This window comes from Filicampus tigris, chromosome 14, assembly GCF_054856515.1.
Source record: "Filicampus tigris isolate MCC_2025a chromosome 14, RoL_Ftig_1.0, whole genome shotgun sequence".
NCBI classification, from domain to species: Eukaryota; Metazoa; Chordata; class Actinopteri; order Syngnathiformes; family Syngnathidae; genus Filicampus; species Filicampus tigris.
The window spans coordinates 672,116-688,800 of NC_141230.1; the positions used below are offsets into that span (position 1 = coordinate 672,116).

At 45.8% G+C, this 16,685-nt stretch overlaps 1 protein-coding gene and 1 long non-coding RNA gene across 9 annotated transcripts in view; one reads left to right on the forward strand and one right to left on the reverse strand.

Moving 5' to 3' along the window:
• Window positions 1–16,685, reverse strand: part of itgb2 (integrin, beta 2) — a 141,267-nt gene that overhangs the window by 58,701 nt on the left and 65,881 nt on the right. For all 8 annotated transcript variants that reach the window (XR_015089454.1, XR_015089451.1, XR_015089453.1 and 5 more), the window contains exons 7-10: window positions 13,824–13,982; window positions 13,075–13,170; window positions 12,894–12,983; window positions 12,628–12,765 (exon numbers count right to left, since the gene is read on the reverse strand). Coding sequence is in view for 4 of the 8 variants with exons in the window: in XM_086050718.1 (XP_085906844.1) it covers window positions 12,628–12,765; window positions 12,894–12,983; window positions 13,075–13,170; window positions 13,824–13,982 (483 nt within the window). In the remaining 4 variants the exon portion in view is untranslated. The remainder of the gene's footprint in view (window positions 1–12,627; window positions 12,766–12,893; window positions 12,984–13,074; window positions 13,171–13,823; window positions 13,983–16,685) is intronic.
• Window positions 14,689–16,685, forward strand: part of LOC147136028 (uncharacterized) — a 37,691-nt gene continuing 35,694 nt past the window's right edge. The window contains exon 1 of the long non-coding RNA XR_015089461.1: window positions 14,689–14,765. This is a non-coding gene — a long non-coding RNA (uncharacterized LOC147136028). The remainder of the gene's footprint in view (window positions 14,766–16,685) is intronic.

The following is a 16,685-nucleotide window of genomic DNA, read 5'->3' on the forward strand; positions in this document are numbered from 1 at the left end:
AATGAGTAATCTGGACATTCTGGCGACTTGTGGTGTTTGCGCACAAAAAAATAAAAATAAAAGAAATAAATCAGGAACAGGCTGGTAAATAGAGATTTACTTGACTGTTAAATTTTACACTTGATGCACCCATCAAGACAGATGCTCCAAACAAAACTATTTGCATACTAACAATTAAAAGTAAAATGTCATTGATATGTAAAGTATTATTTTGTTTAAATTTGTAGTACATTGGAAGATTGGTGTTATTAGAGCTGGTGTGCAAACCCATTACAATACTCTGTAGCTCTACATGTTGTTTTTTTTCACTCTCCTATTGGTAGCCTTTCAATGTGTCTTGTGTCCTTTTCTGGCTTTTTGTGTTTGCTTATTCACTGGTATCTTGAAGGTTACCGGTAAATACCCCAAAAGTTTTGCAATTTGGTGATTTTGTTGAAAATCTTTACTTTGTCGCTTCTAAGGACATTTTGAGGGGATTTTGTGAGCCATCAGGGTACTGCAGTAGACCATGTACTCGTATGTTTATTGTGCTGTTGTGAGTTGATGTTCACTACACTTTTCATCTTCCATAAAGACCCTAGTCAACCTAATTTCATCCAAAATCATAGGAATAACACTGTGTGTGCTTTCCTTGTCCTTTGTTTATTTGTGGCTTTTTGCAATAATGAACAACATGAGGATAAAAGAATATCCATTGGACGTTACAGAGAAGAAAGCTGAATCATGTTTTAAGTAGAAAAGATGCCATGAGCCTATGATCCTGCATGGTCTGTGTTTATTGTTTGTTTGTTTCTTCTATAGACTGTCGTGGATGAGATCAGTCTCCAGCGCACACCTGGTCCTCATTGTAATCAGTTGGCTTTTTAAGAGCAGAAGTACAGGTGACAGACCTTACGTTATTTTACCTACTCACCAACATTGCCTTACAAAAATATTAGAATGTTTTTTTTTTTTTTTTCCCAACTATGAGGTTTATATAAAAATGAATAAGCTTCATATATTTTGCTTTGAATTGGTTTTGTGTCAAATGAAAAATGTCAAAGCAGCCCTTGTCTCCTTTGATTTTTCCATATGTGCCCCTTCAAAGTTTGGACACCCTGGTTGAAATGGAGATGTCAACCATGGATGAACTCATTTGAATTTGTCTACAAACTAATTTCCATTAACTTTTCACTTTTTTTATTGACTTTCCTATGAATTTCTCACTGGGTTATTTTCAAACAATATTAATATCATATTTATTAACTTGAATGTATAAGTTATCAGAGCTGGTCATCGCTTAACCGCCACCGCGTTCCGTCCTGCATATTTAATCGACCACTTGGTCCCGGTCCATCCCTTGTCGGCGACAGCCAATCGGCGTCGAGAACGTAATCTTCACGTCACAAGCAGGCGCCGCACGAGCAGACACGCCGCCAAACAAAGAAAAAAAATACAAAACAATAACAACAGACACACACACATGCACAGCGTGGTGATCGGTGAAACAAAAACAATATGGGGAACATGTCACTGCGTCTATGGGACCACAAGGTACACAACTTTTTTTTTTTTTCTTTTTCCTTACTTGGCCGACGGACTCGTGTCAGGAGTGCGGCCCCTGCGTGTGACGTGGTACAGGTTAAGTCCGTTCTCGGCGTTGTTTGGCTGACTCTGAAAGACTGGGACCATTGTGGGTTGATTAAATACAGTATGGAGACGGGAAATAGACGATGCCCAGCTCTGTAAGTTATTAATTTTTTTACATTCACAAGAGCTTTATTTTTGAGAACCTCATGAAAATAAATTCACACATGAGGATAAATGAGAATACACTGATGGGCTAATCTGTTGTGTAGACAGACAGACCCCCCCCCCCCACACACACACACTTAGTATAGAATATACTGTACATATGATAATGTTAGCTGGTTATTTGCATTTGAGTTGACCACCCACCCAAAATGGGAACGATTCTGGGAGAATTGGAAAGTTACTCCCGGTTTCAATTGATCCTCGAGACTCGATGTCCAAGTATATCCGACCACCAAAATGAATTTTAACCCACATTTGGTAGGTTGGCGGATGCTAATTTAGAACCCTGCTCATAACATGTAAAAAGTCCCTCCCATTCTCAAAGTCAGGTCCCTGACCTCCTCATCTCTAAAGGTGTTGACATTAAAGATATGTCCGTCTCAGATCATTTCTGTGTGTTTTTTGAACTTCAAATAATCCCAAAGACTCAGAAAATCACCCTGTCTATGAAAAAAAAAATATATAAATGAGAACACAAGCAATATACTTATGGAAATTATGGCTGTGGCACCAATTGTGAATGCAGAGACAGTTGATGAACTTCTGGATAAATTCATCTGGAAAATCTCATTTTGATCCTAATGATGATCCTTTATTATTTGTGCGTACGCATTGTCTGAGGATGTTCTAAATTTGTTCACAGAATATGCACAAATTCAAGTACAAATATATTTATGAATCACATATTACATTAAATGAGAGCCAGTGTCTGTAATTTTAACAAAGAGTTAATAAAAGATAGACAACACCTTTCTGAAATCGTCGATAAGAGCCTCACCAATACGCACTCTATTCGCTGTGGTTGACAAACTCACAAATCCCCCTAATCAACTAGCACCATAACTCCTTTCAAGGGATAAATGCAATGAATTTGCCTGCTACTTAAGCGAAAAAGTGCAATCCATCATGTCAGACATCATTACAAACCAACAAAATCACCAGATTATGCAACACTTAAAATCACCCAGGAATAATTAAGTATCATAACAGTATTTAATACAGTGGATCAAAAAACTGTAACGAATTTTCGTCAGCAGTAGAAACCATCATCTAGCTCTCTTGGCTCAATAGCATCGGACTATTTCAGAACGACAGTATTGTGAAATCTGTTCTGAGTTACAGCACATAATCACCCAGTGGCCATCTGATGTCATTTCACCATCAATATGACATAAATTGAATGATTTTGATGATTTTGTTCAGTCTGTTATCTTACCTTTGGGTCAAATGCTTCAGAATCCCAATGTTGGCTATCATGGCTATGATGACATAAACATCATTTGAATGATTTTGATGTCATATTGATGTTGAATTGACATCAGATGCCTACTAAGCATCTGCTCACTTCAGTCATGCGAGCTTCCTAAACCTCTGAAAGTAGCCGCTGTTAAGCCACTTCTAAAACAGACAACACTGGTCTCCTTGCCAGCAATCAGATCTATCCCAAACCTTCCCTTCTAAACCAAGATTGTTGAGAAAGTGGTTTTAAGTTTAGCCAATTCTTGAACTCAAACTTACTTTTTGATAAATTCCAATCAGGCTTCCGACCTCATCACAATACATAAACAGCTCTTATTAAAGTACTAAATGATAAAAGATTGATCACTGCAGGGGAGTTGTTGGTGCTTGTCTTATTGGACCTCAGTGCAGATCAATACTGTTGAAGAGGTTGGACACTTGGTGGGATTATATAGAATCGTTCGAAAATGGTTCAGGTCTTACATGGGGGAAAGGAGTTACTTTGTGACCATTAGAATTTTTTAATCTGATTGAATGGCCATGATGTGAATTCCCTCAGGGGATGGCCATTCCGTCCCAGTAGGACGCCCAATTTGTGGATTGACAGATGGAAAATGTGAAGTTTTTTTAAAATAGGATGGACTAAACAAGGACAATTGGGCTTTTGTCCGTCCCTGTAATCGTCCCTAACCTTGTCAAGTACCGACTGACGTGATTTGTTGGCTTCTTTTAAAACGAAAGACGTTATCTTCCTAAAATAATCTTATGTTGTTTTGCAATAATTATTTTGTCACGAAAAAATGAAAACTTATTCAATCACTCAATCATCCATCCATAATCGATAGCGCTTATCCTCACAAGGGTCGCGGGGCGTGCTGGAGCCTATCCCAGCTGTCTTCGAGCAGTAGGCAGGGGACACCCTGAATTGGTTGCCAGCCAATCGCAGGGCGCACAGAGGCGAACATCCGCACTCACAATCACACCTAGGGGCAATTTAGAGAGTCCAATCAACTTACCATGCATGTTTTTGGAATGTGGGAGGAAACTGGAGTACCCGGAGAAAACCCACGCAGGCACGGGGAGAACATGCAAACCCCACACAGGGAGGCCAGGGCCGGGATCACTTCTGCACCCCCCCCGCCCCCCCCCCCCACACACATGTTAAAAAGACATGACAAGGCACAGAGCAACCATATGAGGAAAGGGTACCCAAGGGGAGCTCGTTCACACTGAGGGGAATGACAGCCCACGGCCACAGGGAGTGCCACCACCACAGAGACCCCCGGCCCAGATCAGCCGGGCCCCACACATAGCCCAGTCACCCGGACCCAAGGAGCCCCTGCGATGATGGCCCCCGCCCCCCCCCACCCCCGCTCACAGAGGCCCCCCATGAGGAGCTAAAAGCTAAAAACTAAACTAAAAGAAAATAGTAATATAATCTAAGAACTAAAATCAGTAAGATAAGATAAAAATAGTCCTCAATTACCCCCCCATGAGCCGTCCCCTTATCATGGTGGGGGGGTTTGCGTGCCCCAATGATCCTAGGAGCTAAGTTGTCTGGGGCTTTATGCCCCTGGTAGGGTCACCCATGGCAAAAAGGTCCTAAGTGAGGGACCAGACTAAGCATGGCTCAAAATGACCCCTTTTGAAGAATACAATCAATGGATCACGTTTTCCCTCGCCCGGACGCGGGTCACCGGGGCCCCCTTCTGGAGCCAGGCCTGGAGGTGGGGCTCGATGGCGAGCGCCTGGTGGCCGGTCCTGCACCCATGGGGCCCGGCCGGGCTCAGCCCAAAAAGGACACGTGGGTCCCCCTTCCCTTGGGCTCACCACTGGTGGGAGGGGCCAAAGGGGTCGGGTGCCGTGTGAGCTGGGCGGCGGCAGAAGACAGGGATCTTGGCCGTCCGATCCCCGGCAACAAAAACTAGCTCTTGGGACATGGAATGTCACCTCTCTGGCAGGGAAGAGGCTGAGAGGTTCCGACTAGATATAGTCGGGATCACCTCCACACACAGCTTGGGTTCTGGTACCAGTCCTCTCGAGAGGGGTTGGACACTCTTCCACTCTAGAGTTGCCCAGGGAGAGAGGCGCCGAGCAGGTGTGGGCATACTTGCCCCCCGGCTTGGCGCCTGTACATTGAGGTTTACCCCGGTGGAAGAGAGGGTAGCCTCCCTCCGCCTGAGGGTGGGGGGACGGGTAATGACTGTTGTTTGTGCTTATGCACCAAACAGCAGTGCAGAGTAACCCTTTTTGGAGTCCTTGGAGGGTGTGCTGGAGGGCGCTCCACCTGGGGACTCCATCGTTCTGCTGGGGGACTTCAATGCTCACGTGGGCAATGACAGTGAGACCTGGAGAGGTGTGATTGGGAGGAACGCCCCCCCCTGATCTGAACCCGAGTGGTGTTCGGTTACTGGACTTACTTACGGTTACTGTGCTCATCACGGATTCTCCATAACGAACACCATGTTCAAACATAAGGGTGTCCATATGTGCACTTGGCACCAGGATAACCTAGGCAGCAGTTCGATGATCCACTTTGTAGTCATATCATCGGATTTGAGGCCGCATGTTTTGGACACTCGGGTGAAGAGAGGGGTGGTGCTGTCAACTGATCACCATCTGGTGGTGAGTTGGCTCCGATGGTGGGGGAAGATGCCGGTTCGACCTGGCAGACCCAAACGTATTGTGAGGGTTTGCTGGGAACGTCTTGCAGAATCCCCTGTCAGAAGGAGTTTCAACTCCCACCTCCGGCAGAACTTTTCCCACGTCCCGGGGGAGGCGGGAGACATTGAGTCCGAGTGGACCATGTTGCGTGCCTCCATTGTTGAGGCGGCCGATCGGAGCTGTGGCCGCAAGGTGGTCGGTGCCTGTCGTGGCGGCAATCCCCGAATCCACTGGTGGACACCAGCGGTAAGGGATGCTGTCCAGCTGAAGAAGGAGTCCTATCGGGCCTTTTTGGCCTGCGGGACTCCGGAGGCAGCTGACAGGTACCGGCTGGCCAAGCAGAATGCAGCTCTGGCGGTAGCTGAGGCAAAAACTCAGGTGTGGGAGGAGTTCGGGGAGGCCATGGAAAATGACTTCCGGACGGCTTCAAGGAAAATTCTGGTCCACGATCCGGCGTCTCAGGAGAGGGAAGCAGTGCACCATTAACACTGTTTATAGTGGAGATGTGGTGCTGCTGACCTCAACTCGGGACGTTGTGGGTCGGTGGAGAGAATACTTCGAAGACCTCCTCAATTCCACCGACACGCCTTCCACTGAGGAAGCAGAGCCTGGAGACTCTGAGGTGGGCTCTCCTATCTCTGGGGTTGAAGTAACCGAGGTAGTCAAAAAGCTCCTCGGTGGAAAAACCCCGGGAGTGGATGAGATCCGCCCGGAGTTCATAAAGGCTCTGGATGTTGAGGGGCTGTCATGGTTGACACGTCTCTACAACATCGCGTGGCCATCGGGGACAGTGCCTCTGGATTGGCAGACCGGGGTGGTGGTCCCCCTTTTTAAGAAGGGGGACCGGAGGGTGTGCTCCAATTACAGAGGGATCACACTCCTCAGCCTCCCCGGTAAGGTCTATTCAGGGGTGCTGGAGAGGAGGGTCTGTCGGAAGGTCGAATCTCGGATTCAGGAGGAGCAATGTGGTTTTCGTCCCGGCCGTGGAACAGTGGACCAGCTCTACACCCTAAGCAGGGTCCTTGAGGGTGCATGGGAGTTTGCCCAACCAGTCTACATGTGTTTTGTGGACTTGGAGAAGGCATTCGACCGTGTCCCTCGGGGAGTTCTGTGGGGGGTGCTTCGGGAGTACGGGGAACCGAGCCCCCTGATAAGGGCTGTCCGGTCAATGTACCACCGACGTCAGAGTTTGGTCCGCATTGTCGGATTTCTTTCCAGTGAGGGTGGGACTTCGCCAAGGCTGCCCTTTGTCACCGATTCTGTTCATAACTTTTATGGACTGAATTTCTAGGCGCAGCCGAGGTGTCGAGGGGGTCCGGTTTGGTGTCCTCAGTATTGCATCTCTGCTTTTTGCAGATGATGTGGTACTGTTGGCTTCTTCAAGCCGCGATCTCCAACTCTCGCTGGAGCGGTTCGCAGCCGAGTTTGAAACGGTCGAAATGAAAATCAACACCTCCAAATCTGAGACCATGGTCCTCAGTCGGAAAAGGGTGGCGTGCCCTTTCCAGGTTGGGCATGGGATTCTGTCCCAAGTGGAGGAGTTCAAGTATCTTGGGGTCTTGTTCATGAGTGAGGGTAAAATGGAACGGGAGATTGATGGATCGGCGGATCGGTGCAGCGTCTGCTGTGATGCGGACCCTGTATCGGTCTGTCGTGGTGAAGGAGGAGCTCAGCCGAAAGGCGAAGCTCTCAATTTACCGGTCGATCTACGTTCCTACTCTCACCTATGGTCATTAGCTGTGGGTCATGACCGAAAGAACAAGATCTCGGATACAAGCAGCCGAAATGGGTTTCATTCGCAGGGTGTCCGGGTTCTCCCTTAGAGATAGGGGGAGATGTTCGGCTATCAGGGAGGGACTCAGAGTCGAGCCGCTGCTCCTCCGCGTTGAGAGGAGCCAGTTGAGGTGGCACGGGCATCTGATTAGGATGCCTCCTGGACGCCTCCCTGGTGAGATGTTCCGGGCATGTCCCACCAGCAGGAGACCCCGAGGACGACCCAGAACACGCTGGATCGACTACGTCTCTGGGCTTGCCTGGGAATGCCTTGGGATCCCTCCAGTAGAGCTGGAAGATGTTGCTGAGGAGAGGGAAGTCTGGGTTTCCCTGCTGAAGCTGCTGCCTCCGCGACCCGACTTCGGGTAAGTGGGAGATGATGTATGGATGGATAGTCTTCAATTAAAAGAAAAAGATAAATGACTATTATTCAAAAGCCAAACTAAAAAGGTATGTCTTGAGCTTCCTCTTAAAAATATCAACAGCCTCTGTGGACCTGACGTCCTCCGCTAGGCTATTCCAAAGTTGAGGACTAAAATGGCTGAATGCAGCCTCGCCATGCGCTTTGGTCCAGAGGACCTCAGGATCCCACGTATGATAAAAGCAAATCAGGTAAATAAGATGGCCCAAGACCATGAACACATTTCCAAACGTAAAAGTACCTTAAAATCGATCCTGAAACACACGGGAAGCCAATGCAGCGTTCCCTTCAGCTGTGGCTGATTATAATCAGCAGGGTTTAAAAGGACTCCTTTCTCCACCACATTTTGACGGATTATTGACCTTGCTCACCTCACAGCCCAAGATCATTTTCTAGACATCTCGTGCTCAATCCTAGTCTTTGTTTTTCTTGTTATAGTTTAGTTTGTTGTTGATATTTTTTAATCCTCATCACTTTGACTGAGTGCTTTATTTTTCGTGTAATTGAATTTTGCTATCTCGTTTATACTTTTAGGGTCATCTATTTTCCCTTGCCTTTTGCAAGCGCTATTTGTTCCTATTTGGTATTTCCTGGCTTTGTTTTTGCCAGCTATTTCTGTTCCTACTTTGTCAGTCAATTGTTAAAAAGGTCTTGGTGTTGGTAATAAAGTCTTTTTGTTTTTGATGTGGGGCGGCACGGTGGTCGACTGGTTAGCACGTCCGCCTCACAGTTCAGAGGTCGTGGGTTCGATCCCGGCTCCGGCCTCCCTGTGTGGAGTTTGCATGTTCTCCCCGTGCCTGCGTGGGTTTTCTCCGGGTACTCTGGTTTCCTCCCACATTCCAAAAACATGCATGGTAAGTTGATTGGACACTCTAAATTCGGTTCAGAGATGGTCTGGAGAGGCCGAGGAGGCCTTAAAGGACTGCTTCAGCACAACTGTGTGGGAAGTATTCAGCGATGCTCACGGGGAAGACATTAGTAGTCTAACGGACACTGTTACAGACTATATAAATTTCTGCATGGAGAACACCATACCCACCAGGACAGTAAGGTGTTTCTCCAACAACAAACCCTGGATCACACCAGACATAAAAGCTCTCCTGAAGGAGAAGAGGAGGGCTTTTGCGTCAGGCAACATAGAGGAGCGGAGGACTGTGCAGCGCCAGCTGAGGAGGAGGATCAGAGAGGGGAAAAGGTCCTACAGGAAGAGGATGGAGGAGCAGCTGCTGCAGAATAACGCCAGGGGAGTCTGGAGGGGCCTGAAGACCATCTCAGGCCATGGACAACCCAAGACCCGGACTGGGGGGGACCTGCAGTGGGCAAATGAGCTGAATCTCTTTTTCAATAGGTTCGATCAGATGCCTGCCTCCACTCAGTCTCTCCTGCTGCAGTCTCCACCTACTCCTCCTGCTGGGCGTGTCACCCCCTCCCCTCTTTTCTCCACAGTCTCCAGCTCCCAGCTACACCAGATAGCCACCACTCCTTCCTGTCCAAACTTGGCCTTCACAACATCTCAGGTGAGGAACCAGCTGAAGAAGATGAAGGCGAGGAAGGCAGCGGGTCCAGATGGCATCAGCCCCCAGCTCCTCAAATCCTGCGCAGACCAGCTGTGTGGAATTGTCCAGCACATGTTCAACCTGAGCCTGAAGCTGGGCAGAGTCCCCCAGCTATGGAAAACATCCTGCCTGGTCCCGGTGCCAAAGACCCCCCACCCGAAGGAGCTCAACAGCTTCAGACCAGTGGCGCTGACGTCTCACCTGATGAAGACCCTGGAGAGACTGGTCCTTGTCCACCTGCGCCCCCTGGTGAGCTCCTCAATGGACCCACTCCAGTTCGCATACCAGCCTGGCATCAGTGTGGATGACGCCATCATCTACCTCCTCCACACTTCACTCTCCCACCTGGAGAAGGCGGGGAGCACTGTGAGGATCATGTTCTTTGATTTCTCCAGTGCTTTCAACACCATCCAGCCCACCCTACTGGGAGACAAGCTGGAGCGGGCGGGGGTGGCGCACCACCTCACCACATGGATCCAGGACTACCTCACAAACCGGCCACAGTATGTGAGGACACAGGACTGTGTGTCTGACGTGCTCCTCTGCAGCACGGGGGCCCCACAGGGAACTGTCTTGGCTCCCTTCCTGTTCACCCTCTACACCTCGGACTTCAACTACAACACCCCTACCTGTCACCTGCAGAAGTTCTCTGACGACTCTGCGATTGTCGGCCTCATCACAGGCGGAGATGATCGGGAGTACAGAGAACTTACTCAGGGTTTTGTAGACTGGTGCCAGCAGAACCGCCTCCTGATCAATGCGGGGAAATCCAAAGAAATGCTGGTGGATTTCGGTAGGCGCCAGCACTCTTCACCTGCACCAGTGAATATCCGGGGAACAGATGTTGAGAGAGTCTCAACTTACAAGTACCTGGGTGTTCATCTGAACAATAAAATGGACTGGTGCGACAACACAGACGCCCTCTATAGGAAGAGTCAGAGCAGACTCTTCCTACTCAGGAGACTGAGGTCTTTTGGGGTTCAGGGGACACTCCTCAGGAACTTTTATGACTCGGTGGTTGCATCGGTCATCTTCCAGGGAGTGGTCACCTGGGCAGGCGGCGTCTCGGCCCGGGACAAGAAGCGGCTGGACAAACTGGTCAAGAGGGCCGGCTCTGTCCTGGGCTGCTCCCTGGACTCTGTGGACTCGGTGGGGGACAGGAGGATGTTGGCCAAGCTGTCATCAATGCTGGGCAACCCGGACCACCCCCTCCAGGGCACCCTAACAGCACTCCACAGCACCTTCAGTGACAGACTGTTACACCCTCGCTGTGCAAAGGAGAGATTCCGCCGTTCCTTCTTGCCTGCTGCTGTCAGACTCTTTAACAAGAACATTGTGTAGTCTCTACAAACTGGCGGTCATTAGTGCAATTGTGCAGTCCTGCACCTGAGCTCATATCGTGCAATACCCAATATTCCCCACTACTGTAATACCGTGCAATACTCAACATTCCCCACTAGTGTTAGTCTAGTTTTATTTTTATCCAATGCTGTTCCTTACATTTCACTACAGCACTGCAGCACTGTCACTTAGAGTATTTTTTCCTCTGTACTATGTACAGGCCGAAATGAGTGTTCCTCATATTTTTTATGTAGATGTAGGTTGGTGTGTATACACATGTGTATATACACATGTTACTGCGTATATCTACATAGGTTTGATTCTAAATGTTTGCCGTCAATGTTATACATTAATGGCCACATTATGCCGCCGCCCCTGTGTGACCTATATCTTTGCTACTGTAACAATGAAAATTTCCCCACTGTGGGATCAATAAAGGCATTCTTATCTTATCTTATCTTATCTTATCTTTTTAACCCCTCTCTTCATGTTGTGTGTCAAATTAACCCGTTTAAAAAATCTAGGGAGACAAGAATGATTACTATTTGTGCTAGCCGTTTTGAAATCTTCTGGATAAGAAAAGGGAAAAGGGTTGGACATACTGCTGTGACCATTAACAGGACAAGCCGAAAGGAAAAGAAAACTGTGCATGTATAAAAGTGCCATCACCTAAAGTGAGTCAGCAAAAAAAAATCCTGGTGTTATATTTGACTCAACTTTCTCCTTTCAAATGCAAGAATAATCAAGAACATTAGCAGAACTTTTGGTTTTTCATCTTTGCAATTTTGCTAAGATACAGCCCATTCTAACTGCCGGTGACGCGGACATCCTGCTGTATCTCTGTCTGGACAGAATTAAAGCATTCGCCGCAACAAGACCTCCTCTGTAGCAAACACAGCGCTCCTCGCTGGCTGAGCAATTGTGGCGTGCAGCTACTTCATTTACCTCATTTACCTCCGAGACATGAACCCTCATGTATGGACGGTAAGAAATAGATCTCCTTCTACTAACTTTGACTGTTAGTAATTGAAAGCTAATCCTGCCTCGACTAGCCGCGGGAGCTAGCGGGAGCCACAGCCATGGCTGCTATGGGAAAATAAAGTGTTTACATCGCTAAATGTCCGAAAACTACAATCGTCACTAAAATTCATATGCACATTACTGGTATTGTCCAATCTAACCTGTAATTAAAAAAATTTAAAAAAGGATAGAAAAAACGATCAGCAGAATTATGTTTGATTTTGTGGAGGTGATAGTGTTTTTTCCTCATAGATAGCTCACATTTGATAATAATAAAAACTAAATATTGAGCCACCCGCTTTTATATTTTCACAGTTTGAAATGGACAAGAGTAGTAATGTGCAAATGCATTTTAGTGGCAATTAATCACTTTCAGACACTAGGTGACAACAGAACGTGAAAAACCAAAACAACACGGATCAAGCTTCCCTGCGATGACGTTGACAACCTGACATGGAGGACAAAAAAAAAAAACACGCCCCAAAAGTGGGCGGGCCAATTTGTGGCTTTTGTCATCACAAAAAAGCCCATAAATCTCTACAGATTCTTTTACGGGGGTGAATTTTAGTGCTGACATAATTTTTTCATACAGACCTATTATATAAGTGTTGATGTTCAGCCCAATCAAGTGTCCCTTTAACCCATTACTGGCCAACTTGCACTGGCTCTTGGTACATTTGAGATGTGATTTTAAGGTTTTGCTACTTATAAAATATTACATGGCTTAGCACCTTCCTGCTTATTGACTTTTGAGTACCATAATTTTTCATTGTATTGTATTTAATATAACCAAGCTTTAGAACACCACAAAGGACTGACCTTCTGTCCCACGTGAACATTGTCACAAACTCCTTTGTTGTCCCCTTCTTGCCTTGCATAACTACAGGCTGGAGTGTAGACTACTCTTACATTTTCAGGGAGACTATCATGGGTTAGGGTAACTTTGGAGGACAATCTCTGGAAATAAAATTGTTTTGAGAGATAAGTATATTAGTTTCAAATACAGAAATAGAAACAAGAATTGGTTTCTCTGCAGGAAAAAAAAAGAAAATTGTTATAATTAAATATAATAAATGAAGACTTACATTGTATGCACTTTCAATCAATTGAACAACATTTCTAGAATCTTGTGACAGAACTCCCACCTCAGATTTTGGAATCATTTTCGAGAGTTGCTATAATAAAATTGAATATATGATTATAAATAATTCAACATCACACCATAATGCCAAAAAGATATACATATTGATAAGTAGATTATTTTACCTTGTACATGTTTTCCACTTCTTTTGTCACGGCAAATATGGGTTGAATATGTTCTTTTTCCAACTGCCTGGCGACTTGTCCAACAGAGGGGTAGTCCTGCACATTAATATGATTAAACATTTACAGTGGTCACATATAAGTTACTGCATTATGTTCATCATGTAATTACAATTTAACATACTGTATTGCTATTCCATACAGTATGTCAATTAAAGGACAGCTGGGTGGCACATGTTTTAGCACTGTTGCTTCACAACAAAAAAGGCTTAATTTGTGACTTTTCTGTGTCAAGATTGTATGTTTTGCGTTTGTTTCTCTGGGTATCATGGCTTTGTCTTGCAAACATGCAGCCTACCGGCCCACAATCAACTCCCAACAAACACAGTAATCCCACATTAAATACCACATACACTACCTTAAACCCTACATTTGCTTTACATTATATTCTAAATATACAATAGCTAATACAAGATTGCAATATGCAATCAAACACATTTGTAATTGGCCAATTTAATGTAGACATTTGCAAAAGAATGTTTTATCACACAGGAATAATATACCTTGTTGTTATTAAATCACTTGCACACGTCAAGTCAAAAGTAAAGTCAAGTTAAATCACTTTCACAAAATGTATGGCTATTATATACTTTATATATAAACTTTTATGGTGCACTATACTATAAGTACCGGTAGCTGTGACAAAGAACCTGCTGTTGCATGCCCATCACAGTGTGTGTGCCCGCACATACCATTTCATTGCTCTTGGTATAAAGGGTGTTTTTCATGTGGCACTGTTCATCATTTGGTTCCAGGATACCAGCCAATTTTCCATCTCCAGCCATGTGGAATCCATCATCAGTTGCCAACACAAGCAGTCGAGTGCTACTGTTCCTCCAACCTATTTTGTCCTAACAACAAAATGATTGATTTCAAAGCGGTTTTCAAATAAAACACAATATTACATTTAAAAGCCACTTTAAGTTTGCCTCTTTGCTTTCTTCAAATATTTTTAAAACTACATGTAATATAATTAGGGCACCACAGAGGCAAACCAGTTTTTCCTGCCACAGCCCCAATAAATAAATTGCCCATAGGCGTGATTGTAAATTTGAATGGTCTACCAGTCAGTATTTGTTTACGTTCTTTGAGTTTCATGTGTGAATTGGTGATCGGTGAAAGTAACCATTCAAATCAAAGTTAAAAGGTAGCAGTAAGGACTTGTTTGTATGTGTGTGGAGCACATTCATCTTCTTCCTGCCACAAACAAATATCTTTCCGTCTGTAAAAAGTTTCACAATTATTCTACTTCGGCCTGATGACTTTATTATCAGAAAGTGTATTTTTCAAAGTTGTTTAATAGGGATGGACCGATTATCGGCCGGGACGATTATTGGGGCAGATATTTGGCATTTTGGCGATTATCGGCATCTGCATTTTTTTTTTTTTTACATTTTAAGGCAGATAAATTAAAAACTGCTTTATTCGTGCTTGCTGCAAGCGTGCTTCTCTCTCTCTGTTTGCTGCACGACTGGCCCTGCCTGCATAGGCAGATTGGCCCGCCCAAAGCACCATCTGATTGGTTCCTTGTGCAGTGCGTAACAGCCAATCACGTAAAGCTGCGTGTTTGCCCTCTGCTCGCTCTCTGTCTCCTGGACAAGCCACGACGGCAGTCGGCGAGTGCGTAGTTCAAGGTAATGCAATACATCCATCCATCCATCCATTATCTGTACCGCTTCTCCTCACAAGGGTCGCGGGGTGTGCTGGAGCCTATCCCAGCTGTCTTTGGGCAGTAGGCGGGGGACACCCTGAACTGGTTGCCAGCCAATCGCAGGGCACACAGAGACAAACATCCGCACTCACAATCACACCTAGGGACAATTTAGAGTATCCAATCAACTTACCATGCATGTTTTTGGAATGTAGGAGGAAACCGGAGTTTCCCGGAGAAAACCCACGCAGGCACGGGGAGAACATGCAAACTCCACACAGGGAGGCCGGAGCCGGGATCGAACCCACGACCTCTGAACTGTGAGGCGGACGTGCTAACCAGTCGACCACCGTGCCGCCTCGTAATGCAATACACTTCGCCGAAATTTTAGTAAATGTCAGTCTACTATAACTCACTTGTAACATTACTATGAGCCCTTCTATGTCATATAAACACAAGGGGCAGTTCTGCTTGCCACAGTAAAATGCCTTGCAGCGCAAGCTGACCACTCCCCCAATGTCACAACAGTTAATTTGCTTTGTGAACGACATGGCTCCTGAGAGAAGTAAAGTTGCTGATAATATTGGGAAATGGTGATAAAAGTAAGACGTGAGTGAGTGCCAGTGTGTGCGTGTCTGTCTGTAAGCCACATAATGAAAAGCTAAACTCAACTTTATTTTGAGAGCACTTTAAAACAACCACCGCTCCAAGTGCTATACATGGTGCAAAAATTGACGGCAAAGTACTGCATGTGAAAGTCCGGTCTTGGAAACATGCTTATTTTTCTGGCTAGTAGCTCCATTGAGGATTCACTTTTATGTTTTTGAACTTTAGATGTGTGAAAGCTAAACATTTCAGTTATAGTGGATTTTTAGAAAACTATTTACTGTAAGGAAATGTTTGTTTTCATTGAACTGTAAGACATGCAGCTGAGCCTGGGAGCTCTGTGCACTTTTTGGTGAGACTTAAGTTGTCTATTGTTTAAGATCTAGAAAAGCTTTAACATCTTGTAAATCACTAACGTTGTTTAATAAACATGGTCTTAAAGGCATTTAAACGAAGTGTTGGAATTTTTATTTTTCAAAAATTTGACACCATTTTACTAATAATCTGTATCGCTATTGGCCCTGAAAAAAGCGGTCCATCCCTATTGTTTAACATGCCCCCTACAGTTCTTTGATTAGATAAACCTATATTAGTGCTCTTTTGGGAAATTTGCAGCATTTCGGCAGTAATAGTGGTTATAGGAATAGTGCCATCCGTACATCCATTATCGCTTATCCAGGGTCGGGTCGCAGAGGCAGCAGCTTTGGCAGCAGCTCCAGCAGGGAAGCCCAGACTTCCCTCTTCAGCCAGGTCTTCCAACTCTTGAGGAGGGATCCCAAGGCATTCTCAGGCCAGCAGGGAGACATAGTCTCTCCAGCGTGTCCTGGGTCATCCTGAGGGCCTCCTGCCGGTGGGACGTGACCGGAACACCTCACGTGGTAGGCATCCAGGAGGCATCTTTATGAACTTAATCAACAGGCTTCTCTCAACGTGGAGGAGCAGCGGCTTGATCCTGTGTCCCTCCCGGATGACCGAGCTTCTCAACCTGTCGCTATCGGGATAGCCCAGACAACCTGCGGAGGAAACTCATTTCGGCCGGTTGTATCCGGGATCTTGTTCTTTCGGTCTCAACCCACAGCTCATGACGTTTGGTGAGGGTAGGAACATTGGTAGACCGGTAAATCGAGAGCTTTGCCTTTTGGCTCAGCTCGTTCTTCATCAGAAACTGATACAGTGTCCGATCCACCTGTGGATCTCATGCTCAATCCTACTCTCACACGTGAACAAGATCCAAGATACTTGAACCCCTCCTCCTATGGGACTAGTGGTTACAGGAACACATTCCAAAGACATGCAT